The sequence below is a fragment of the Salvelinus alpinus genome, chromosome 32, assembly GCF_045679555.1.
Source record: "Salvelinus alpinus chromosome 32, SLU_Salpinus.1, whole genome shotgun sequence".
In the NCBI taxonomy this organism is placed as follows: domain Eukaryota; kingdom Metazoa; phylum Chordata; class Actinopteri; order Salmoniformes; family Salmonidae; genus Salvelinus; species Salvelinus alpinus.
Window position 1 is genome coordinate 4,813,297 of NC_092117.1, and position 27,187 is coordinate 4,840,483.

Consider the following 27,187-nt stretch of genomic DNA (forward strand, 5'->3'; position numbering starts at 1 on the left):
GTTACACAAAAACAGCAATAGACAAACAACACTAAGTCAATCACAAATTTGAAAGACTACAGTTTATGCAATAATTGTACAGTTGAAGTCGGAAGTTTACATACACCTTAGCTAAATACATTTAAACTCAGATTTTCACAATTCCTGACATTTAATCCTAGTAAAAATTCCCTGTCTTAGGTCAGTTGTGATCACCACTTTATTTTAAGAATAAGAAATGTCAGAATAATAGTAGAGAGAATGATTTATTTCAGCTTTTATTTCTTTCATCACATTCCTAGTGGGTCAGAAGTTTACATACACTCAATTAGTATTTGGGAGCATTGCCTTTAAATTGCTTAACTTGGGTCAAACGTGTCAGGTAGCCTTCCACAATAAATTGGGTCAATTTTGGCCAATTCCTCCTGACAGAGCTGGTGTAACTGAGTCGGGTTTGTTGGCCTCCTTGCTCGCACACGCTTTTTCAGTTCTGCCCACAAAATGTTATATATTATTGAGGTCAGGGCTTTGTGATGGCCACTCCAATACCTCGACTTTGTTGTCCTTAAGCCATTTTGCCACAACTTTGAAAGTATGCTTAGGGTCATTGTCCATTTGGAAGACCCATTTGCGACCAAGCTTTAACTTCCTGACTGATGTCTTGAGATGTTGCTTCAATATATCCACATAATTTTCCTCACTTAAGACGCCATCTATTTGGTGAAGTGCACCAGTCCCTCCTGCAGCAAAGCACCCCCACAACATAATGCTGCCACCCCCATGCTTCACAGTTGGGATGATGTTCTTCGGCTTGCAAGCATCCCCCTTTTTCCTTCAAAAATAAAAATAGTCATTAAGGCAAAACATTTCTATTTTTGTTTCATCAGACCAGAGGACAATTCTCCAAAAGTACAATCTTTGTCCCCATGTGCAGTTGCAAACCGTAGTCTGGCTTTTCTATGGCAGTTTTGGAGCAGTGGCTTCTTCCTTGCTGAGCGGCCTTTCAGGTTATGTTGATGTAGGACTCGTTTTACTGTGGATATAGATACTTTTGTACCCGTTTCCTCCAGCATCTTCACAAGGTCCTTTGCTGTTCTGGGATTGATTTGCACTTTTCGCATGAACCAGACTTGTGGTTTTTGGATGGAAACTGTAGAGATCGGTAAGAAATGGCAATTCTATAGCCAAATATCTTCTTTATATATATATATATATACAGTGGGGCAAAAAGTATTTAGTCAGCCACCAATTGTGCAAGTTCTCCCACTTAAAAAGATGAGGCCTGTAATTTTCATCATAGGTACACTTCAACTATGACAGACAAAATGAGAAAAAGAAAATCCTGAAAATCACATTGTAGGATTTTTTATGAATTTATTTGCAAATTATGGTGGAAAATAAGTATTTGGTCACCTACAAACAAGCAAGATTTCTGGCTCTCACCGACCTGTAACTTCTTCTTTAAGAGGCTCCTCTGTCCTCCACTCGTTACCTGTATTAATGGCACCTGTTTGAACTTGTTATCAGTATAAAAGACCTGTCCACAACCTCAAACAGTCACACTCCAAACTCCACTATGGCCAAGACCAAAGAGCTGTCAAAGGACACCAGAAACAAAATTGTAGACCTGCACCAGGCTGGGAAGACTGAATCTGCAATAGGTAAGCAGCTTGGTTTGAAGAAATCAACTGTGGGAGCAATTATTAGGAAATGGAAGACATACAAGACCACTGATAATCTCCCTCGATCTGGGGCTCCACGCAAGATCTCACCCCGTGGGGTCAAAATGATCACAAGAACGGTGAGCAAAAATCCCAGAACCACACGGGGGGACCTAGTGAATGACCTGCAGAGAGCTGGGACCAAAGTAACAAAGCCTACCATAAGTAACACACTACGCCACCAGGGACTCAAATCCTGCAGTGCCAGACGTGTCCCCCTGCTTAAGCCAGTACATGTCCAGGCCCGTCTGAAGTTTGCTAGAGAGTATTTGGATGATCCAGAAGAAGATTGGGAGAATGTCATATGGTCAGATGAAACCAAAATATAACTTTTTTGGTAAAAACTCAACTCGTCGTGTTTGGAGGACAAAGAATGCTGAGTTGCAGCCAAAGAACACCATACCTACTGTGGTGCTTTGGGGCTGTTTTTCTGCAAAGGGACCAGGACGACTGATCCGTGTAAAGGAAAGAATGAATGGGGCCATGTATCGTGAGATTTTGAGTGAAAACCTCCTTCCATCAGCAAGGGCATTGAAGATGAAACGTGGCTGGGTCTTTCAGCATGACAATGATCCCAAACACACCGCCCGGGCAACGAAGGAGTGGCTTCGTAAGAAGCATTTCAAGGTCCTGGAGTGGCCTAGCCAGTCTCCAGATCTCAACCCCATAGAAAATCTTTGTTAGGGAGTTGAAAGTCCGTGTTGCCCAGCAACAGCCCCAAAACATCACTGCTCTAGAGGAGATCTGCATGGAGGAATGGGCCAAAATACCAGCAACAGTGTGTGAAAACCTTGTGAAGACTTACAGAAAACATTTGACCTCTGTCATTGCCAACAAAGGGTATATAAAAGTATTGAGAAACTTTTGTTATTGACCAAATACTTATTTTCCACCATAATTTGCAAATAAATTCATTAAAAATCCTACAATGTGATTTTCAGGATTTTTTTTTCTCATTTTGTCTGTCATAGTTGAAGTGTACCTATGATGAAAATTACAGGCCTCTCATCTTTTTAAGTGGGAGAACTTGCACAATTGGTAGCTGACTAAATAGTTTTTGCCCCACTGTATATTATATATATATATATAAAGAAGATATTTGGCTATAGAATTGCCATTTCTTACCGATCTCTACAGCTTCCGTCCAAAAACAAATCCTGAAAAATGATGTCAACACATACTGGAGGAGTTACTGGCTAGCTACATTGGCTAGCTTAGCTAACAAACTAGCTATGTCAGTCACATGACCAAATGATAACAAGAAACCACCAAATGCACAGCCCATTTCTGCTTGAAAATTGAGAAAGAGGAGGAGTTGGACCTTTTTATGTGCCCAAAGTCAACTGTTGAAGCAAATGTCCTACAATTCTACACATTTTGCCATTGCTTATGATGTGTTCATATGCTATTTGGGGTGCCCCTGACCAAAAAAAACAAAAAACTATTCTACATGGACATGTCCCACTCATCCCCTCTGGCAATTTTGCCTATGATATAAAGAAATGTGTGCTCTGTTCACAATAATCTATTCCAAGGCTGAACATGAGTTTCAAGTTTGGGGAAGCTTACAATTTATCCTTCAATTTCTACTGATCTGCGTGCCAGTTATGATTTTCATATGTGCATTTTTCATGGAAGAGTTTCATTTCAATGTTTTAATTTCTCAAAATCGAATAACATTTTAGTTTCTCAAAATCATTGTCACGTGGTTAACAATACTAATCGGAATTAAAATGATAAAAATCTAAAAGTTAAAATTCCACTAATGCCAGAGCACCAGCCTCTGCCATATATGTACACATTGATTCCCAGTTAGCCATTGGCGGCTAAAGAAATGAGCGCATGGAATGAAGAGAGCCTATGCCAAGGGTCTCCAACCTATTCTAGCATGAGAGCTACTTTTAAAAAATGAAACATGTCCTGAGCTACTCATTTTTTCCCTAGCTTTCAAATAGGCACATTCTCCTCCACTCCCCGGCAACTTTTCCCCAGGTCCTTAATGTACAAGGAAGTAGTGCACTGTGTTTTCTGTCAATATACCTGGTAAAATAATGGTTAATAAAATCTGTATGTTTCCCCCCCCCCCCAAAATCAGTTTAATTTTTCACTCTTAAAATTACAATTGTTCATAGAGAAACAACAACATTTGATGTTCTGAGCCCATATCAATACTTAAGACACATTTCTTTAGGTCTGGAAGAAAACTAACAAATTTAAAATTGAGTCCAATTCACCTTTTAATTGCACCACCGAAGAATTTCTGCACAAACTGTCAGAAACTGTTTCAGGGAAGCGCATCTGCGTGCTCGTCGCCCACACCAGGGTCTTGACCTGACTGCAGAGTGCCCCATGGTGGCGGTGGGGTTTTGGTATGGGCAGGCATTAGCTACGGACAACAACCAATTGCATTTTATCGACAGCAATTTGAATGCACAGAAATACTGTGACGAGATCATGAGGCCTATTTTTTAAGGTATCTGTGACCAACAGATCCATATATATTCACAGTCTTGTGAAATCCATAGATTAGGGCCTAATTAATTAATTTCAATTGACTGAATTGCTTAAGAACTGTAAGTCAGTAAAATCTTTGAAATTGTTGCGTTTATATTTTTGTTCAGTGTAGATACAAATTATATACTTACTCATGATACACTTCTGCCAGGTAAGCCTACTTTGCAATTAACATTTAGTTGAGAAGGTTTTGGAGAAAGTATTTTTTTTAAACTGACAAGATGGTTATCACATCAACTGGCTACACATGGAGTGATTAACAAAAGTGCGCACCACAGACAGGGGCAATATTGTTGGAAATGGGCAGATATTGTGTTAGGTTTGGATTTTTAAGACAATCGTGTCAAACCAGGGGTGGGATAATGTCAATGTTGATTAGATATTAGCTGGGAGCTTGCGGTGTCTGATAGGACCTACTTGTGAGATTTGTTTATGACATTTGGCGGTGGAACACGTGAAAATTGCATGTACTTTCAGAATTGTTTGGCGAGCTACTCATAGGTGGGCTACGAGCTACGCGGTCGACCTGTTGGAGACCCCTGGCCAATGTAGCAGTAGGCAGATAACTTCCACTGTGAACTAAGTAAAAATACAGAAAGCTGACAAATATAAACGCATTCATCGCTCTACTCCATCTGTCTGCCTCCTTTTCTATCTGTTTGACTTGAGCTATGACGTGCAACATCGTAGCCTATCAAATCAATCAACTGGCTCCGGCCCAATAACTGTTTATATACGAAGGTCCAGCCAGCGAACTTGCAACATTGTATCAACTAGACTATTCCGGGCCCTCGGTTTCCTGTTTCCTAGCACCAGTGAGCTCCGGACAAACACAGCTGATTTTGCACAAAGGGAAATGTGTTTCAGGTATTTTATCACGTTACCACTGGATATATGGTATTACATTTTGCTCTTTCACACCAAGGCCTGGTTATTATCAAGGGGGAGAGTGTTGGAAAGATTTTACAAATAGTATGTAGAATTATTATTATAAAAAAATAAAAGGACTTCGTTGACTTACTGTGTGAGGAGAAGAAAAAAATTACTGAGAAGCGCAGCTTATTAGTGGTGCTGAGAAGACAAGCAGAAATTGAACATCCCCAAATGGGCACTTTCCTAAATTTGCACGCAGCAGACCAGTTAGTCTACTTCTATAGGTGCTCAGGCGCAAGCGTTCCGTTAACATTAAGATGACAGAGAAAATACACTCATTGCTCACATGGAGCGCTCCAACCAAAATGCAATGAAAAATTTGACTAAATTCATAAATGATGGTATGAAATAAACCAAAGCTTGTTTCTCACAAGTGTAACAGGTTGTGAACTCTGCAAAAGTTTCCACTCTGAGAATAAGAACGGTAAATGACTGTAGGACTAATTAATCTATGCATTAACATAAATTAATGTAACGAAATGACACGATTAACGGTACATTTACTACTGGTCACAGGTAATGGGGAATTTATCAAAATAAACAATAAAATGGCAAACAATTAACACAATAAAACAATGACTGCACAAGAACTGGCGGGAGACAGCTCAGCACATTCCGGAGAGAGGCACCAATGTCTTCGCCACACAACCGTATAGGCCTACACGCTTGTAATTTGAAACAATCCACAGCTTTAAAAGAAGCTAATGATCCTGGCTAAGTCATGGTGAAGAATTTAATTTATTTCTGAAAAGACAGGAGTAATTATATCATTTTGGCAAATGCATTTCAATTTACTTTAGACTGAAGTGATTTACTGAATCTGGTCCTACTCTTAGGCTAATCATTTATTGCAGTGTCACCCAAAATGTAAAACTACAACATTAATGTCTAGCTACATGTTTGTAAAAAAAAAAAACTATCAATTACTCCGATAAAAACATTCACAAGTCCCAACTTGGGCAGACAAATTTCAAATTCTCGCTGAAGTGTCTAGCCACAAGCATCAACTAGTTAGCTGGGAAGTTGAACGGAGACAATGTTCTCTGTCGCGAGTTTAGCCCAAACGCTTATCCTCTACCGTACAGACTCAGTGCTGAAAAATAGCAATTTTACTTCCGGGAGAGGCTATACGGACCAAAGGTGTGCATATAAATAATTGATATTGACACGGTGCCCTGATTGATGACTTATGTCGCACAGCGACAGTCGAGACGAATAAATTCGGTTGACCGCAAGAATCCCAAACATATATACACTAAACCTTGATTACGTTGGGATAAAATCACATGCCTCTATTTATGCGTGTGATTACTTGGTTACAGATTTTCTAAATTAAAATAACTGAGCTGATTTCCTGGTGATTTTAGTCGCATGTCAAATAACGAAAATGATATTTAAAAAAAATGGGGAACAGTTAACTACCTTGTTCAGGGGCAGAACGACAGCTTTTTACCTCGTCAGCTACGGGTTTCGACGAAGCAACTTTTCAGGACGGATAGCCAGGAAGGCTCATCAGAAGGACTGACAACCGAATTTATTCGTCTCGACTGTCGCTGTGCGACATAAGTCATCAATCAGGGCACCGTGTCAATATCAATTATTTATATGCACACCTTTGGTCCGTATAGCCTCTCCCGGAAGTAAAATTGCTATTTTTCAGCACTGAGTCTGTACGGTAGAGGATAAGCGTTTGGGCTAAACTCGCGACAGAGAACATTGTCTCCGTTCAATTGTTAGCTTCCGGATGAATTAAACCTTTTTCACCTTGGTATCATGGCCAGAGAACACATTTCTTACGGGTGACATGCAATCTTAAGAAAGTGAGTATATAAATGGAATGTATTACTTTGTGCATGGTAACTAGCAGCATACAGCGCTACTCTCTCTTCAAGCTTGCTGCTGGTAGCTCACGACACCGGTCAAGTTCCAGTGGTCCTTTCAACTGATGGTCTTTGACGGCAGGGTTGAGGAAAAACTTAAATGTATATGACTCCTATTCAATCATATTGTTTGGCTATCTTAAAACAGCATTTTGTCCGTCGTGTCATAAACATAGATCATTGAATCATGACAGAGCTTGATAATTGCTACTGCACTGGCAGATGGTTTATAACAAATGAGGGAGAATGGACAGTGAGTGACAGAGGTATGTTCATGGAAAGTTGCGGTGAAAATGCGCAACAATGTGCTAGACAGAACGTTCAGAACGTCTGGAAAGGATTCCAACAATGTAGCTAACTCCATTCTTTCAAAGCTGTCATTATGGGCTGTGTCGCTCTCACGATTGTGTTCCGCCCTGCTCATATCCCTTGATTGGAATGCAGAAGAGTGAGAGTAGAGTTGCTATAAAATGACGTGTCATAATTATATATTTAAAGCAGTAGTCCTAGCAGTTTGTGGCCCAATCCCAAATCTACAGGGGTCCCCAATTACATTCAGCTGTGGGCCGATTATTATAATTTTTTTCTTGAGCAGATGGTCGGTGTGCAGGAACATAGTTATTTATAATTTGTACACAGCAAATTCACCGCAGGAATCCCAAACAGATAGTATTTGACAAACAGTTGAAAATTGTATAGATTTGTTTTTATATTTTTTTGCTAAACTTTGGGGCCACAGCTGAATGTAATTGCGATTGGGCAATCCTGGCCTAGACCCTACGCCAGGGCTCTCCAAACCTGTTCCTGGAGAGCTATCATCCTGTAGGTTTTTGCTCCATCCCCAGTTGTAACTAACCTTATTCAGCTCATCAACCAGTTAATTATTAGTGTTGGAGTGAACCTACAGGACGGTAACTCTCCAGGAACCGGGTTGGCGAGCCCTGCCCAATGTCCTATGCACTCTTGTGGAGAGCTGCAATGATTTCACAGGTGTAAGCAATTTGGCAATAGTTCCAATTTGCCCTCTAATAGGCTAGGTGGAAGTTTTACCATATTGCTTAGATCAAATTATCGCAGATCTCCACAAGTGCGTAGGGGGGTTGATTTGGGATTGGGTGACTTGAGCAAATTTCAGGTCTGCTGAGCGCAAACTTGAACGTTGTGAAAATTCTGTGCAACTTCTGGCGCGGGTTTATTGTTTATACTGAGGCTGTACCCGCTTTAAGTTACAGTTAAAACAGTGGCCAATTAGGCTACTGTGGGTGTTTGATCATAATGTAGGCCTATCTGAGTGGCCTACCATTAAAAACAATGGAGAAAATGCATCACAGAACGGCTATTTCCATGTTAAAATTTCATATCATTCAGCCTACAGTAGCAGCCAACGTGTGGTGTAAAATGTAAGCTTACATTCCGTGAGAATTTTTGAAAAAAATGCAGGGCTTCACATTAACTTGTTTATTCCCTTGTCCTTCAGACAAGGTGGTGACTGGAAATGTGTTTGACGCAGGAAACCAAATGACTTAAATGTAAAATGTAAATTAGAGAATCAGACATTATCCTACCCTTTGCCTATTGGCTACTTAGCTTATTCAAGCCTGTCTCAAAATACAACAATGCTCCTTTTAAGACAGAAAAAAATGCTCTTTACCTGAAATTAGCAATAACTGGACTAATAACTCAAAGAATATGACAAATGTTCTCTCGCTTTGATCCCAAAACAAGCGCATCTACTCATGCTGTAAACACAGTCCAGGTCAAAGGAATGGCAAAAGTATATTTGCATATAGGGATGCTGCAGCTCTGATTGGTTATGCTGCACCGGTCTGTCGAGTACAGGCTGAGTCTTGCTGTCAATACAACAGAATCCTACTCCAGATCTCTTGTGTAGTTAGTTTTGCCTACGAAGTCTTTCATATTTAGTTTTGTTTCAATATGTTGCTTTGAAAGTGGCTTATATTGGGAATTCCCACAGTTGTGTGAAGTGGAATGTTGTGCTTCTCTGCGTGGGCTGATTTTCTTCCTGAGGGAGCTGTACGGCTGCGCACGCACGCAGTTTAGAGGGAACATTGCTCAAGAGATTATAAATGTCAACTAGGCCTGTAGTGCTTTGTTTCCACATGATCCCTTTACTGAGTCCCCTTTCAATTGGACTGTTTTAATTCAGATTTTATTTTCAAATGGCCGGAATGGTACTTCCCACCATCCAATTTCAGAGATTAAATGTGATGTCATGGTAGCGGTGTCACTTGGGGGTGGTTGTTTGGGTGGGTGGGGGGTTGGGTTAATCTAATCCTAAACTGGAATTGCGGGTAGGATGAACGGCTGGCAGACTCAAAACTTCTCTGTCGCAAATCCACCATATCCCGTTACCTGGGCCGGAGCCCAGAAAAGTAGGTCTTAAAACGGAACCATTGCTTACACCATGTGGTCTTTGTAGCTCTGTGTATTGTTCAGGCCTGTGTAGGTGTGCGCAGGTTTTTTTTTCTGGATCAAAAAGGGGCTTCGGTGGTGGGTGTGGCAGGGGGTGCGGTCGGACGTCAGCCGGGTTTCCACTAGATAACACAGCCTGAATTCAAAATTGGTACATTTCTCACCCATTTACACACAATACCTTATAATGACAAAGTGAAAACATGTTTTTAGAAATACAATTTTATTTGTCACATGTGCCGAATACAACAGGTGTACCTTACAGTGAAATACTTACTTACAAGCCCTTAACCAACAATGCAGTTTAAAGAAAATGGAAAAGTAAGAGATAAGAATAAAAGAGCAGTAGTAAATAACAATAGCGGGGCTATATACAGGGGTACCATGTCACGGTAATTGAGGTAATATGTACATGTAGGTAGAGTTATTAATGTGACTGTGCATAGATAAGAGTAGCAGCAGCGTAGAAGAGGGGGGCAATGCAAATAGTCTGGGTAGCTATTTGATTAGATGTTCAGGAGTCTAATGGCTTGGGGGTAGAAGCTGTTCAGAAGCGTCTTGGACCTAGACTTGCCGAGAATATATGGGAATTATAGGAAATATATGCAAATTAATACCATTTAAATATAGATGTTTTTTGCATTGGATATATTTATCATATGGAGACAAACATATACCTTTTACCTTATCATAAGTAGACGTGATTGCAAATGATTAAATCCTTCCAATAGAAATAATTTAAAAAACAATTTAGTTACGAATTGAACTTTAATTAAATGAGTTGACTTTTCACATGTGGTGATTTCACTGAACAACAAAAGAAAGGGAATATTGAATGATCCCCAATGATCCATCGCATCTCCCAAAAAGGTGTTCCACATACATCTGTAAAACGATAGTCTAGAAACTAAAGCTTTGGTTGTCTTCCTCTCAGGCTTCCATGTCTTCTCCCTGGACCTCCTCAATGTCCACCTGAACATCAGACTCTGAGGTCTCATCTTCACTGTCACTTTCCAACCTTGATGAGGATGGCTCATGTCCTGATGGCCACCAATTTTTCAACCCTTGTATTGGTCAGCCTGTTGTGTGCTTTGGTGTGTGTGTTTCCAAACAAGGACCAGTTGCGCTCTGAGGCTGCTGATGTTGATGGGATTTGGAGGATGATGGAGGCAACAGGATTTGGAGGATGATGGAGGCAACAGGGGAAAGAGCCTCAGATCCACAAAGTCCCTTCCACCAGGTGGCTGATGAGATATGTTGGCACGACTGACATATTGCATCCATCCCAAAGTCCTTGCTTGGAAGTGTACTTCGCCAGACTGCCAAGAACCTTGCCCTCATCCAGGCCAAGGTGGCAAGACACGGTAGTGATGACACCATAGGCCTTGTTGATCTCTGCACCAGACAGGATGCTCTTACAGCATACCTGGGGTCCAACATGTATGGGCTTCAGGCAGAAGTCTTCACGCTTTTTGATGTATTTCAGAACTGCAGTTTCCTCAACAGTGAAGTGGGCAGGGCAGTAAGCATTTCTTAAGTCTGAAAATCAGACAGGATGGAGATCTCTCTCCATGCTCACGGCACATGCACGGTCTCAAGACCCATGCTGCACTCCTGCTTGTACACAGGTTGCTGGCTTGGACTCCGGTCTCAGTAGAAGTGGTGAATGCCAAGGTCGTAGTGAACACCTTTGTCGCCATTACTTCAGCCGGTTAGAGGGGGTGAAGCTCACACTGGTCTCGGTCGACTTATTTCTTCCATGCATCTAGATACCATCTGTATTCACTATCGCCATAACTTTGAGAGAGGACAAACCAAAACAACAGTTTAAGGCATTTCTGATTACATTCCCAAATGTCTTAATACAAAATTCCTAAGAAAAATGTCAAAGAGCATACCCAATACACTGTTGAAACCATTTTTCCCAAATTGGTTTATACTCCCCTATCATATTGGTGACCTCATCGGAGAGTTACAGGGTCAGGGAGTTAGTACTCTAACCCTAAGGGAGAAATTCCGACCATACAGCAGACCCAATCTGGTGGGATTTATATTGAAACACAGACAAAAACAATAGCAATACACTTCTTCATATGACTCTCACCCAATGTTTCTGTCATTTCTAGTGAGGTTGATCACCATAAAGTCAGGACAAAGGTCATTCAACACCACTCAAGTATTTTTTTTTCTCTGTACTTCAGAAACCATTTAAAAAACATTAAAAACACAATCTCACATTTCCATCATTCTGCATACCTGGTTTACAACCAAATAAAAAATACCCTACACAATAAATAAAACACGGTATTAACACCACTAACAAACACACAACCCTGTGTGTGTGTGTGTGTGTGTGTGTGTGTGTTAAAATGTAGGGCAAAAACAAACAAATGGCCAAGCCTTACTTATTTGGGAGATCCCTTTACGGCCGGATCTGGATACTAGTGATGCACCAATATGACATTTTTGGCCAATACCGATTTCCGATATTTTCCTTGACAAAAATGATACCGATTTTTATAAAAACAATTAGCAGCCTTTGAACTATTTAACTGTACTAGAATGCTTAACACACACATGGACACAGCGGTAGAAGGCACTGCTTCTCAGTGCAAGAGGAGTCACTACAGTCTCTGGTTCGAATCCAGGCTGTGTCACATACGGCCGTGATTGGGAGTCCCATAGGGCAGAGCACATTTGGCCGTCATTGTAAATAAGAATTTGTTCTTAACTGACTTGCTAAGTACAATAAAGGTTACACACCACACTAAGTAAAAAGTTATTTTTTTAAAAACTTTACATATGTCCCCATTACCAGTAAAACAATCAAAAGCTATTTCTTTCACTTACTTCAAATCAAGTTTATTTTATATAGCCCTTCGTACATCAGCTAATATCTCGAAGTGCTGTACAGAAACCCAGCCTAAAACGCCAAACAGCAAGCAATGCAGGTGTAGAAGCACGGTGGCTAGGAAAAACTCCCTAGAAAGGCCAAAACCTAGGAAGAAACCTAGAGAGGTACCAGGCTATGAGGGGTGGCCAGTCCTCTTCTGGCTGTGCCGGGTGGAGATTATAACAGAACATGGCCAAGATGTTCAAAATGTTCATAAATGACAAGCATGGTCAAATAATAATCAGGAATAAATGTCAGTTGGCTTTTCATAGCCGAACATTAAGAGTTTAAAACAGCAGGTCTGGGACAGGTAGGGGTTCCATAACCGCAGGCAGAACAGTTGAAACTGGAACAGCAGCAAGGCCAGGTGGACTGGGGACAGCAAGGAGTCATCATGCCCGGTAGTCCTGACGTATGGTCCTAGGGCTCAGGTCCTCCGAGAGAGAGAAAGAAAGAGAGAAGGAGAGAATTAGAGAGAGCATACTTAAATTCACACAGGACACTGGATAAGACAGGAGAAGTACTCCAGATATAACCAACTGACCCTAGCCCCCCGACACAAACTACTGCAGCATAAATACTGGAGGCTGAGACAGGAGGGGTCAGGAGACACTGTGGCCCCATCCGATGATACCCCCGGACAGGGCCAAACAGGAAGGACTTACTTGTTGTGCTGTTCTGTTGTTCAGTCATTTCATTCTCAACCAGGATTTCTATGGAACACCATTTGGGTCATTGCATGTCAAAAAAGATACTCGTCAAATAACACAATTTGTTATATAACACTAATAACAAATATGCTTGTTGACCAATCAGGACCTGAATATGACTGCACGGCACATAATAAGTTAACGCGTTTATACATTTTTGTAGTTATTACATTCGTATTTCATACGTCACAACGATTCATCGATACGTATGCTATGATGCTGATAAAGTTGTCTCGTGCACATACAGTGCTGGTCATAAAAAAAAAGCTAGCTAGCTCATAGATGCAAACAATGTTCTTCCCCAAAAACAAAACGACAATCTGTTTCAGTAGCTTTAGTTAGCTAGTTAACTATATAGCTAGTTGTTGTCATCTAAAATAACCCTAATTTATAAGACAGCTCTTATTTGATTAATGGTGGTCGGACCCATCTATGTGAAGCTAGCCACAATAAGGATTAGCCACAATAGGGGACTTTGCGGTTAGCCTTCAAAATAAAACTGTAATTGACAGTGATGCAAATTAATACACATAGTAGAAGTATGCCATAATTGAATAGATCATGATAAACTAGTTTGGAATGTTAAATAAAATCAACAAAAGACAATTTTGTTAATTTGACATCTGAAATCACACTGGATGTATTATACTTTAGAATTGCATTGGGGGCATACTTATTTCACTGTACAGCCTTACCCCATGTCGTTGATCCACAATCCATAGGTATCAGTCTAGTCCGTGACACCCAGAGAGCATTAGCGTCGTAGCCCTTATTGCGGGACTCTGAAACAACTGGGAATTGAGCCACATTTATTGTCAACCTGTGTATGTAACACTATTCCCGAGGGAAAAAACTATACTGTGTGGATGTTTTGGAGTCTAACTCTGAGGAGGATGTTGGGGGAGAAAAAATATCTTGGCTATTGAGTAGACTGATACCCTATTTCATTGATCCCCAATCCTTACGTAAAGCTATACAGCGCAATATGAATGTCAATACACACAATAAGCTGACTGGGGAGGTGATTTCACAGTCCCGCAATAAGAGCTACAATGCTAATATTTGCGTAAACTCTTCACAGTTGTGTTCTGTGGGTGTCACCGAGTAGACTGATACCCCATTTCATTGCTTCACATTCCAACCTTGTTTAAGTATGGCATGATTCCACCAATTGTAACCTTCTGCATCACTTTCAAATAGGTAATTTTATTTTGAAGGCAACCCCGCAAATTCCACTTTTGTGCCTAATCCTTATTGTGGCTAGCTTCACAACACCTAACCCGGTCCAGTCGAGCTTCACTAGCCAGATGAAACTAGCTGGCTGCTTATAACATTAGCTTTGGGCAATAGGGTTAAGTAGCTGACTAGATATTTATTTTCCTGAACTGAAGTTAATATTCAATAGGCGAACAACAAGTGGCTACCTAGCTAATACTTACTCAAAAGGATTGCTAAGAATAATGAAAATTACTGCAGTTTCTACTGGTCATTGTTTTCAGGCTGGTTGTATTGGTGCTAGCTACCCCAGAAGTTGTGGTGGAACAAATAATGCTTTATTACCATCGCGGTATTGTAAACACATTGTTCGTGGCCGGTGTTTGCTTGTTTGCAGACTTTTTTTTTTAACAGCTTTGACAGTGCTACTGATAGTGGCGCTTGGCTTGCACGTGCAAATTCAGAACACACAACATTCTTTAATAGAACTGTGTTATTTGATGTGTCAAATTTAAAAGCTTATTTAACGCGTCAAATAATAATTTGACGTATCTTTTTTCACACGCAAAGACCCAACTGCGTTCCATAGTAAGTAGTGAAGCTAATAGCAGTGACACTATTACTGTGTAGGGCAACATCTGAAAAATAGCGCACTTGGTAGTGTGTACCGGTGCTCGACCAGTCGCGAAAGCCCACATTACCCACGACAGAGAACGGTTGATTGTCAATGGTAATGAATTCCATTATCTTGGCGTTAATGGATTTCGCCTTTGCATTGTCTCGCTGACATTTTCTTACTCTTTCAAATGACTGCTCGATCCACACAGCAGACATTGTGAGCTAGGTTAGGAATGCTGTGTTGCACGTAGTGGCGTCATTACATCATGTACCAACGTTATGCACGTCAGCTTTGACATCGGTTTTGCACATGGGCGTTAAACTAGACATCGGGCCGATACGTTTACCGACAAATTGTGCATTCCTACTGGATACCTTTTTATAAAACTGCAGAATTTCGCTAATTGAGCAGCGTTCTTACATAGGTATTCCTCTTGTCCAGATGGGATAGGGCAGTGTGCGTGTGATGGAGATTGCATCTTCTGTGGACCTATTGGGGCGGTAAGCAAATTGAAGTGGGTCTAGGGTGACAGGTAAGGTGGAGGTGATATGATTTCTTGACTAGTCTCTCAAAGCACTTCATGATGACAGAAGTGAGTGCTACAGGGCGATAGTAATTTAGTTCAGTTACCTTTGCATTCTTGGGTACAGGAACAAAATGTCTCATTGATGTCATGTTGGCAGACCACAACAGCATCTCTGAGTTCTTTATTTGATTGGAATTTTCTGTCCGCGGGGAAATGCTGACCAATTTAAACCAGTTTGCTAAAATGTTTTCATATTTGAGCCGAATTGTAGATTGCTTGTGCGCCTCTTTCAGCGCCTCTATGGCTTTATTAAACTTTTCTCTCTCTAGCCCCACTTTAAAGGGAGAATCGTGGCCGTCGGTCGCCATTTCAATAGTTATTATTCAGATTTCCTCACTCACGGCTCTAATATATGCCAATTTTAATAATTTTCCAAGTTAGTGATACTCTCTGGGGAAGTGAGCATTTGTGCCTTTTTTAAATTGGTCACGGCACCTGATACCTTGTATTAGAACCAATACGGGAGACCTAATGTCTTATACCGGTGTCACGCTTCAAATATTACCACTGTAAATATTACACAAATGATTCACTGTCTTCCTATTTCCACAATCTGTCACAGGTCCCTGCCCCAATAAGGCATAAAACAAGCTCTCTCCCAATTGCTACTGCTAATACACATGAATCCTGTTCAAACGGCATTCAAATATCTTTTTGCGTTTCTAACCATGAATGTAGCTTTCCTCCAGAACTTATAGGCGACGTTCTATCGCCATCCACATTCCCACTCACTGACAACGTTTCATCTTTAAGCGCAGATATTGTCTGATATCTGCTCTTCTCCACCGAACGCACTTCCTGTTTTTGTGCCTCTACATGGACTACTTCTCTAGAACCTATCGTACTAGTACATGGATGTTCCAACATCTCCATATACCATAGAGACTACAGACTCCAACCCCTAATCTAACCTAAGGGGGGCTAATTCCTCCTGAACACGCTGTGCCCGCAGTGCCTAGTCTAACCTTCTGGTGGCTAACCCCCCCCCCCCCCCCCCACCCCCAGGTGCCCCAACCCCTAGGTCTATCGTTAGTATTTACAGTGGGCCAAATTAATAAACTCAGGCTTTTCAGATCTGTAACCAGTATTGTATTCAGCCTACGACTCTAGTTTCCCCAGGTGTAGGAACATTTTGCCTTCCTTGTTTTTATATGCCGGCTCCTGTTCCACTTATTCAGACTCTCAAGTTCGACTATACATTGTGGGGAATCCTGGCGACAACACCAACTGTTAGTTTTTCACTCTGTCAGAACCTAACGGACAACTAGTCAAAGCTCAAACCAAGTTTATTTAACCACTGGATCAAACAGCTGTATAAGACAAAGACATGTTTACACAAGCACATATATTTATACCCTCTTTCTAGGCTGAGTCTCCTCGCACATTTGGACAGCCAATACATCTCTGTTGCTAGGCAGGACTTTAGTGGTGACTCTTTGTTCTCACTTCATCTGACCTGACCTTGACCCCAATTCCTCACTCCTCCCTAACTCACGGCTGTCTGTGACTGAAACCAGACCATTGCCCTTCTCTTCATAGTATACATGAGATTTAACAATAACATGTTTTAACAGAATGTAAACTTTATGCACTCCCCTTTCTCACTCAGTAGATTTCCATCCACTGTTCTAATAGTGTAAGATATTTCAAGTTAGAAGTTTGAATCCAACAAGTGTGTATTATTTACTGTATTTATACATGGGATATCACTTTGCCACAGTAAATGTTCCAAAATCACTGGAGGATGTCTTAAGTTGACACAGGTGTTTTATTTATTTAAGCATCGTGAAAAATGGTAGAATAATCCCTTGTAAACATTCATCTGTGTGTGTTTCAGGAGAAAAATGCGGCTGTGCTCCACCTTCCTGCTGCAGCGCTGGCTGTGGTTGTGTGTGTGCGCCAGACAGTGGCACTGCAGCAATGGCAACAACCGCAGACTACCGCTGTGTGTGAGGCAGATATGGGCCTACCTCAGACTGATGGTCGACTCCCTCTATTACAACACCCTCACCAACTCTGAAGTCGTCATGGAATCTCTGATGGAACCCATCCTCTGGATGGTGGACCTATTCACCCGCAGGTTCGGGGCGGTAAGTGTGTGTGTGTGTGTGTGTGTGTGTGTGTGTGTGTGTGTGTGTGTGTGTGTGTGTGTGTGTGTGTGTGTGTGTGTGAGAGAGTTGCACAGATGTTCATGCTCATGAAACAATTTCTCACTCATTTACCCCCTCTCTATTTCTCCAGGTGTTTGTATGTCTGTTAGTGATACTGACCACTTCTATCCTGCTGGTAGTCTATGTGGTTATGCTGCCCGTGATCTTCGACACGTACTCTCCATCCTGGATAGCCTGGCACATGACTTACGGACACTGGAACCTCGTCATGATTGTCTTCCACTATTATAAAGCTACCAATACTGCCCCAGGATACCCCCCTAAGGTACACACACACACACACACACACACACACACACACACACACACACACACTTGCCTTGCGGTAGTCCATCGTATCCGATGATGACTTCCACTTCTGAATTAACAATGAATTCTTTGGTGGCTGTAGAGTCCAATCCGAGATCCACAAACTTAATTGCAGGTGGGGCATGTGCAGTCTGTGTTGGGCGGAGGGCGGCAGTCATGGTGGTATGTCTCCTGAGCTGTTTTTACTGTCTCTTTGTGCTCCTCTCCTCCTGCCTCTGTACACCGCTCTGGCAGAGCTACTGCCAGATGGAACGGTCTGCAGCAGAGTCCTCCAGGTCTGTGGGTTTGATGTTGCACTTCTTCAGTGACGTTTTCAGCTGGTAGCGCTTCAGCCCGGCAGCCAAGAAGTAGCTGGCCATTCAAGATCTTCCATGGCAAGCGCTCATGAGACATTCTAATGACATGCCTGAGCCAGCGCAGTTGGTGTTGTGTGAACTTGGCGTCTACTCTTGCAGTTGGTCTTAGGAAGTATTTCTGTGTGGGGCAAACGGTTGCCCCAGTTGATTCCCAGTATGCACTGTAGGCATCCTATGTGGAATTGCTCGAGCTGCTTGTTGTGGTGACTGTAGGTGACCCAGGCTTCACAGCTGTAAAGAACTGTGGTAATGCAGACGGCTTGATAGACGGTGACTTTGGTGTGCAGGTGGAGATCCCAGTTTTGGAAGACACTGCATCTGAGTTTCCAGAAGGGAGTGAAGGCTTGCTTGATCCCTTTTTGAATTTCTGGGTCGATGCTGTAGTCCTCCGAGAGGATGCTGCCCAGGTATTTGAATGACGGGGATATTGCCAGTGATTTGTGTTCAATGGTGAAGAAGGCCATGGAGGGCTGGATCTCCATTGACAGACCACCTCTGTCTTGTTGACAGTCCCATCCTGCTATTGACCTTCACAGCCGTTTTACAAGGATGGACTGAAGGTCTTCCGGAGTGTGGTTCACAAGTACAGTCATCAACATACTGCAGCTCAAGAACCCGCTCCGTCAACCTTGGTGGTTGCTTGGAGCCTCCTGATGTTGAATAGGTTTTCACCAGCCTGAGGTCCACCGCAACCCCGCTGCTGTCCTCAAGCTCCTTGTGGAGAAGCTGGGTGACACATATGAGGAAGATGTACAGGTGCCAGCATGCACCCTTGCCTCACACCAATGCGTACTACCAAGGGCACTGACTCCTGCCCTCTTATGGAACTGGGAAAGGATGTTAACTCATTTTAGTATGCCCCATAGTAGTTCCCGGCTCCGTGTCGAAGGCCTTAGAGGGTGACAAAGGCCATGAAACGGTCCTGATGTTCATGGCACTTCTGCTGGAGTTGCCGTGCCGTGAATATCATGTCAACCGTGCTCCTTTTCTTTCGGAAGATGCATTGGGATTCTGGCAGCATATCCTTGGCCAGGAGCTTGCCGGCAACAGCCAGAAGGGATATCCCCCGGCTGTTGCCGCAGATATTGCCACTGTATTCTCACCTGGAGTTTAGCCAGTATCATACAGTGATCTGTCCAGTATTCTGCACCCCTCATGACACGTATCAGCAGGACGTCATTGGTATCAAACCGTCTTACTATGACATAGTTGATCAGGTGCCAGTGTTTTGAAGCGTGTGGCATCCAAGATTTCTATTGTTTTTTCTGCTGGAACAAGGTGTTAGTGATGGTGAGATCATGCTCTGCACATGGTCAACAGTCTCATGCCGTTCTCATTGACCTGGCCAACACCATGCGTACTAGAGGTTGACCGATATATGATTTTTCAACACCGATACCGATTATTGGAGGACCAAAAATAGCCGATACCGATTAATCTGACAATTCTTTTTTATTATTATTTTTTATTTATTTTATTTTTGTAATAATGACAATTACAACAATACTGAATGAACACTTATTTTAACTTAATATAATACATCAATAAAATCTATTTAGCCTCAAATAAATAATGAAACATGTTCAATTTGGTTTAAATAATACAAAAACAAAGTGTTGGAGAAGAAAGTAAAAGTGCAATATGTGCCATGTGAAGAAGCTAACGTTTAAGTTCCTTGCTCAGAACATGAGAACATATGAAAGCTGGTGGTTCCTTCTAACATGAGTCTTCAATATTCCCAGGTAAGAAGTTTTAGGTTGTAGTTATTATAGGAATTATAGGACTATTTCTCTCTATACCATTTGTATTTCATATACCTTTGACTATTGGTTGTTCTTATAGGCACTTTAGTATTGCCAGTGTAACAGTATAGCTTCCATCCCTCTCCTCGCCCCTACCTGGGCTCGAACCAGGAACACATCGACAACAGCCACCCTCAAAGCATCGTTACCCATGCAGAGCAAGGGGAACAACTACTCCAAGTCTCAGAGCGAGTGACGTTTGAAACGCTATTAGCGCGCACCCCGCTAACTAGCTAGCCATTTCACATCGGTTACACCAAGCCTATCAACTCCCCAGATTAGGCTGAAGTCATAAACAGCTCAATGCTTGAAGCATTGCGAAGAGCTGCTGGCAAAACGCACGAAAGTGCTGTTTGAATGAATGCTTACGAGCCTGCTGCTGCCTACCACTGCTCAGTCAGACTGCTCTATCAAATAATTATAACATCATAACACACAGAAATACGAGCCTTTGGTCATTAATATGGTAGAATCCGGAAACTATCATTTCGAAAACAAAAGTTTATTTTTTCAGTGAAATACGGAACCGTTACGTATTTTATCTGACGGGTGGCATCCATAAGTCTAAATATTCCTGTTACATTGCACAACCTTCAATGTTATGACATAATTACATAAAATTCTGGCAAATTAGTTCGCAACGAGCCAGGCGGCCCAAACTGTTGCATGTACCCTGACTCTGCGTGCAATGAACGCAAGAGAAGTGCCACAATTTCACCTGGTTAATATTGCCTGCTAACATGGATTTATTTTTAGCTAAATATGCAGGTTTAAAAATATATACTTCTATGTATTGATTTTAAGAAAGGCATTGATGTTTATGGTTAGGTACAATCGTGTAACGATTGTGCTTTTTTCTCAAATGCGCTTTTGTTAAATCATCCTCCATTTGGCGAAGTTGGCTGTCTTTGTTAGGAAGAAATAGTCTTCACACAGTTCGCAACGAGCCAGGCGGCCCATACTGCTGCATATACCCTGACTCTGTTGCAAGAGAAGTGACACAATTTACAGAGTGAAAAGAAATTCATGTTAGCAGGCAATATTAACTAAGTATGCAGGTTTAAAAATATATACTTGTGTATTGATTTTAAGAAAGGCTTTGATGTTTATGGTTAGGTTCACGTTGGAGCAACGACAGTCCTTTTTCGCGAATGTGCACCGCATCGATTATATGCAACGCAAGATAAACTAGTAATATCATCAACCATGTGTAGTTAACTAGTGATTATGATTGATTGATTGATTGTTTTTAAAAGATAAGTTTAATGCTAGCTAGCAACTTACCTTGGCTTCTTACTGCATTCACGTAATAGGCAGGCTCCTCGTGGAGTGCAATGTAAGGCAGGTGGTTAGAGCGTTGGACTAGTTAACCGTAAGGTTGCAAGATTGAATCCCCGAGCTGACAAGGTAAAAATCTGTCGTTCTGCCCCTGAACAAGGCAGTTAACCCACCGTTCCTAGGCCGTCATTGAAAATAAGAATGTGTTCTTAACTGACTTGCCTAGTTAAATAAAGGTGTGAAGAAAAAAAGAAAAGAAAAAATCGGCCTCCAAAAATACAGATTTCAAATTGTAATAAACTTGAAATCGGCCCTAATTAATCGGCCATTCCGATTAATCGGTCGACCTCTAATGCGTACCCAGCACTCCGCTCCATATCCTGTTCTGTCCTACCCTAGCGTTGAAGTCACCCAGCAAAAAAGCTTGTCATTCCTGGGGATGCGGTAAAGGGCCTCATCTAGTGACTGGTAGAAGCAGTCATTTGCCTCATTTTTAGATGGTAACGTTGTTGCGTATGCACTGAGAAGAGTGGCATAGCGCATCTTGGCTAGGAGGATACGGAGAGACGTGAGTCTTTCACTTATGCCGACAAGTGTTTTTGGTGAGACGGAGTAAGAGGCTGGTCTTAATTGCCAGTCCCACACGTGCTGATGTTGTCCATCCAGAGGGTAACCTTTCCAGGAAGAAGCGAGTGGGCACTTTTTAGGCCACATTTTCTAGGCCTCTCCCCTGCTGGGGTGAGCAGTGTGGCTCCTAAATAGGGCAGCTCAGTCACATGTCCTGTCGAGAGCAGCTGCCACTGAAGTCCCCACTGCTGGCGTCCGTAATAGCCCTGTGCCACTGGCGTGCAGGGGTCTGATTAAGGTCTCCCAGTGCATTCACTCCTGTCACCAGACACCCCGACACAGCAGTCTTGGTCATGGAGAGGCTTTGTTCCGACAAGGGGGGACTTGTGCATGAAGTTGCTCCCCAATTCACCACAAGGGCTAGCTGGTGGCAGCAAGCTCTAAGCGAGATTATGTAGGCACTACTGCACTAGATGCGTCACATTCACCCTGCAGTTTACCGCCGAGACACACACACACACACACACACACACACACACACACACACACACAGGCGTAATAGAGATCTCTGTGTTGTGTTTTTTCCAGATGAAAAATTCCATTCCATTTGTGTCCATGTGTAAGAAGTGTATCATCCCCAAACCAGCCAGAACTCACCACTGTGTCATCTGCAACACGTAAGGCAAACTTTGGTTACCCCTAACCATAGATCTAGGATCAGATGTCCCTATCATAACCATTAGGGGAATTAAATATCTGACGGGAATACTAATTCTATCTAGTCGATGACAACTCATTACCCTGGTTCAGTATAGTAGCGTTGTAGATGTCTAACTTTAACACGACAGCTTCTACTTCACAGGTGCATTTTGAAAATGGACCATCATTGTCGTATCCTTTTTAAATGGAGTTGGGAGAGTAGAGATTGATTGGTAGTGTACTGGTAATGTCACGGTATCAGGGATGGTTGACACCATTTAGATTGTCTACCATAGCTGCATCTTTTATAAGCAAGTCTGCGAGGCACAAAAATGAAGATTATTGCACAGTATTTTGAGGACGGGTGTTAGTGTTTATCGTTTCCTCCTTGACTCTGGTTCCCCCCAGCGTGGCTGAATAACTGTGTCGGCCATTTTAACCAGCGCTACTTCTTCTGCTTCTGTGTCTCCTTGACCCTGGGCTGTGTCTACTGCAGCATCAGTGGCCGGAACCTCTTCCTAGATGCTTATAGGGCTCATAGTGCTATAGAGGTACACACAAACCCTTTGAGGGAGACCTGCGTCTGCTGGTCTTGGTCTGCTGGGCTTCTATTGTTGAGAGGGTCACGGTCTACTTTAACCGTCTCTGTGTTCAATTTGAACTCTTGAAGTGTTTCTTCTGTTTGTCTAACTCTTGGTGGTCTGGGGGTGTGGTTTTGCGTTGTCCCGAGAGCGCTTCAAACACATGGACTTTGATAAATCAGGTGTCCCGGTGATGGGGAAGGGGCAACTCTTAGGCATCTTACCGCCTGTGCAGGTAGTACACACACACACACACACACACACACACACACACACACACACACACACACACACACACACACACACACACACACACTGCCCCTCTCACTTCATTGGCCTCTCCTGGTTACTTTCTTGTTCTTTCGTGGTGGTGGTTCAATAGATGACTTTTAAAGGGTGATGTTTTTCATACGGTATTTGATACTCCTAAAACAGGTGACTTAAGCACAACCCTGGGTCCCGACTAGGATAAGTTTTTCCTATTTTAGGTGTTTGTATGACCTCTGTCTGTCGTCAATCAGAGCACCTACCAGACTCCCCCCTTAACGTTCAGAGACGAGATGTTCCACAAGAGTATCATTTACATGTGGGTGTTAACCAGGTGAGATGTACGTCACGAGATGACTGTTATTATTACTGTATTTTAGTGAGTTTTACACAGTGATGTTAAAAGCACATTGTTTCCCAATGGCGTTAGAAGCTCAGCCCCACAGTACTGTGTGTTGTCATTGGCTGTTTGGCAATAAAACAGTTCAAATTAAACCTGCGACTGGTCATTTTAGCGTGGTGGCTGTAGTTCTTGGGGGGCTGACTATCTGGCACGCAGTGCTGATATCCCGAGGAGAGACCAGCATAGAGAGACACCTCAACAGCAAGGAGACCAAACGGATGCGGAGACGTGGCAAGGTTCATGCACGCTAGCGCGCGTACACACACACACACACACACACGCCTTGTCTTACAGTTGGCGGACACAAGCTATTCAAACTGTTCTCCTATTTCCTCCCAGGTGTACAAGAACTCCTTTAACTATGGCAGACTGAACAACTGGAAAGTCTTCTTAGGTGTGGAGAGGAAAAGGTTAGTTAGATGCTTCTCCTCTCCGGGCTGTGTGACAATCTATTGATCTGCACGGATATTTAACACGCACATCATGTGACCGTTGTGGTCAGAAATAAAACACTATTACTAAGTATTGTATTTAGTTGTGGTAACGTCTGCCTCTCTTCTCTCTCCAGTCATTGGCTGACGCGAGTCATCATGCCCTCTGGACATGTCCCCATTGGGAACGGCCTCACCTGGGACATCTATCCATTCAGAAAAGACATGATGCCCGTCTGAGCCAAATACAAAATGAGGAAACACCTGATGGCTGTCTGACCCCTGACCCCACAGACTCTGTCCACACAGAACTACATCTCCCAGGGGCCCCTGCTCCCTACATATACCGATGTCACATGACCAGGTTTTGTAGACGAGCAGGAGAGTGAATACTGGGAGGACAACAGGGAAGAGATGGGGAATGTTTGCTGCTCCTAAGTGAAACAACCCTACAAAATGTTTCAACCCTGGTCCTGGCACAGTGGTCTGGGCTTGTGTAATAAAGGCCAACCACACTCCAGAACTTGTAATGATGTGGGGATGAACTGTTTCATAATGTTTTCAGACTGTGCTACAGAGTACCACAGTATGAGTCGTTATATTACCCATAAGACCTAGAGGTCAAACAGGGAAATTATTCCAATTATTTTTCCCCCCCATTCACTTTTCCCATAGGGTTTTTTAAAAACACTTAAATTATGGGCTGGGTTTTGTTCTGATAACTGTAAATCTTTCTAGGACAAGGTGACTTATCAATATATTTGCCTGTATTCACCCCCCCCCCCCCAAAAAAAAAAATGAAACGCTACTGTGACTATCATAAAGAACTACAAATGCCATGATGATCAGGATGAGACTTCCGAATCAAGGAAAAGGTAAGAATCTCGGGATTAACTATCTAATGTCAGCTAAATGTAATGAATACATTGGCACCATTTCTTTAGATGGACAATTCTGTCAACTGTCTGCAAGTTTTCAATTGACAGAATACCTGTTAGCAAAGGTGTTAGCTAGAGATGACTTGCAGGGATTTGTAGTATTTCATGATGTCTACTTTGACGCTAATTACTATTTTGATTTAAGTCACCTTGTCAGAGAGTTACATGGTTATCAAAACGTCACGCCAGGGTAACTACACAAAACACAGCCATTATTTTAGGTGTTTCTTAAATCTCCTATGGGGAAAAATGAATGGTGGAAAAACGCTAGGTTTTATGGGTATTATGACACGTCCACAATAGGACTCTGGTGTACATTAGGCATGTCAAACTCATTCCATGGAGGGCCAAGTGTCTGCAGGCTTTTGTGTTTTTCCTTTCAATTAAGCCCTAGACAACCAGGTGTGGGGAGTTCCTTACTAATTAGTGACCTTAACTCATCAAGTACAAAGGAGGTACTTGATGAGCGATGTCTGTTTGCGATGTTACATTTCCTTAAAACAATAACAAATGTGGATCTCGGCTCGAATCTATTTTTAACATTGTCATAAAGAGCACATTCAAAATCATAAAACATGTTATCCCATCTTGACATTGAGAAAAATCACTGAAAAGGGGTTGACGGTAATGGTTAACGATGTCATAAATCAGCCATAACTCCCCTTGCTACCGGGAGAATGGAATCAAGGGAGGGGCATTTGAATGCAAGCTTAACAAAACATTTGAACTTGTTTAAACATCTACCAATGAGTAACGGGGTTAACGTGTTATGCTCGATGCACTCGGTCTTCTACCCCCAAAAGCACCGTATGTCTGTACAGTAGGACAGTTACATGCAATGTTACATTTGTTGACCCTGGAGTTATGTTATGTTACCACCCCCATGTTCTGTATTGTTCAGTTGACGGTATGATATAAAAAAGTAGTAGACTCTGACACCTGTGTTCGCGTCTATCCTTCACACTTAACATGTGGCGACAAGGATGGCTGAATTTCCCCTACCACCACCCTCTCCTATTTTTGCTCTGCCAGGTGAGCCCCCGGCTCCATGGTCTCTTTGGATTCAAACTTCTGAAACATACATTTTAACAAGCTGGGCTTACAGGACGTGAGTGATGCTAGGCTAAAAGCACTGCTGCTACACTGCCTAGGCGCAGAGGGACAGTGTGTGTTCGGGACACTCAGCTACACAAGTCCCCTCCTCTGTCGGTTTCTGTTCCCGACATTGCTGCCTGGTGAGTGTGCACACCAGTATGAGGCAAATCTACTGGGCATAGCTAGCTCGTGTAAATTTGGTGCACTGCAGGACGAAATGGTACGTGAGCAACTCATTGAGCATTAAAACAACAAAGTACGTGAAAGACTGCCAGTGGCAAATCATCAGGTTCGACTAACAAAAGCACTCCAGCTGGCTTTTCAAGTGGATTCTGTGGCAGAATGTGCTGCAAAGCTAGCCTCCTCTCTCCAACCACTCACTCGCTCTCACTGACACGAACCGCTTTGCTCAGACACAATACACAGAGACGCTCCACCCCAGAGCTCCGGTGCCAGCTAAAGGAAGACATCATCGTGCCTATCGATGCATCTCCCTCGATCTCAAACCTGGTGTAAAAAAAATTATCGGGGGGGCCTGCATGCCTGTGTGGACCTTAGAGCAGCAAACAAGGCCATTATCCAAGACAAATACCCTCTGCCCACTGCAGAATAACTCTTCCCTGTTCTATGGCGCCACTGTGTTCACCAAGCTGTACCTCCGTGAGGGATACATATATTGGTTGCAACCTTACAGCGTTCTTCACCCACTTCTGGGTCTTCCGCTACAAGCACATAGCGGTTGGATTAAGCTCCGCCCACAGCTGCTTTCAAAAGATCATGTCGGTCTTTTGCGGGGATCCCAGAGGA

At 42.6% G+C, this 27,187-nt stretch overlaps 1 protein-coding gene across 3 annotated transcripts; it reads left to right on the plus strand.

Annotated features, from left to right (window-relative positions):
• The first annotated feature begins 6,373 nt into the window (after positions 1 to 6,373).
• On the plus strand, positions 6,374 to 26,221 carry LOC139562423 (palmitoyltransferase ZDHHC16A-like). Of its 3 annotated transcripts, XM_071380132.1 has the most exons (11): positions 6,374 to 6,967; positions 17,321 to 17,573; positions 17,725 to 17,919; positions 22,555 to 22,643; positions 22,829 to 22,857; positions 23,074 to 23,216; positions 23,398 to 23,481; positions 23,768 to 23,847; positions 24,029 to 24,152; positions 24,256 to 24,326; positions 24,485 to 26,221. In XM_071380132.1, exons 2-11 carry the CDS (start codon positions 17,328 to 17,330, stop codon positions 24,585 to 24,587), a joined length of 1,164 nt encoding a protein of 387 aa, XP_071236233.1. In that variant the 5' UTR covers positions 6,374 to 6,967; positions 17,321 to 17,327; the 3' UTR covers positions 24,588 to 26,221. The 3 variants fall into 3 exon arrangements, with proteins under 3 accessions (XP_071236233.1, XP_071236232.1, XP_071236231.1); XM_071380130.1 differs by lacking the exon at positions 23,398 to 23,481 and having other exon boundaries at positions 6,381 to 6,967; XM_071380131.1 differs by lacking the exons at positions 23,074 to 23,216; positions 23,398 to 23,481 and having other exon boundaries at positions 6,377 to 6,967; positions 23,802 to 23,847.
• The last annotated feature ends 966 nt before the right edge of the window (positions 26,222 to 27,187 follow it).

Coding starts and splice junctions, on each gene's coding strand:
- LOC139562423 (XM_071380132.1), top strand. CDS start 17,328: ATGCGGCTGTGCTCCACCTTCCTGCTGCAGCGCTGGCTGTGGTTGTGT. Junction 23,217..23,397: donor GGGCTCATAGTGCTATAGAG/GTACACACAAAC, acceptor TTGTCCCGAGAG/CGCTTCAAACACATGGACTT. Junction 24,153..24,255: donor GGATGCGGAGACGTGGCAAG/GTTCATGCACGC, acceptor ATTTCCTCCCAG/GTGTACAAGAACTCCTTTAA.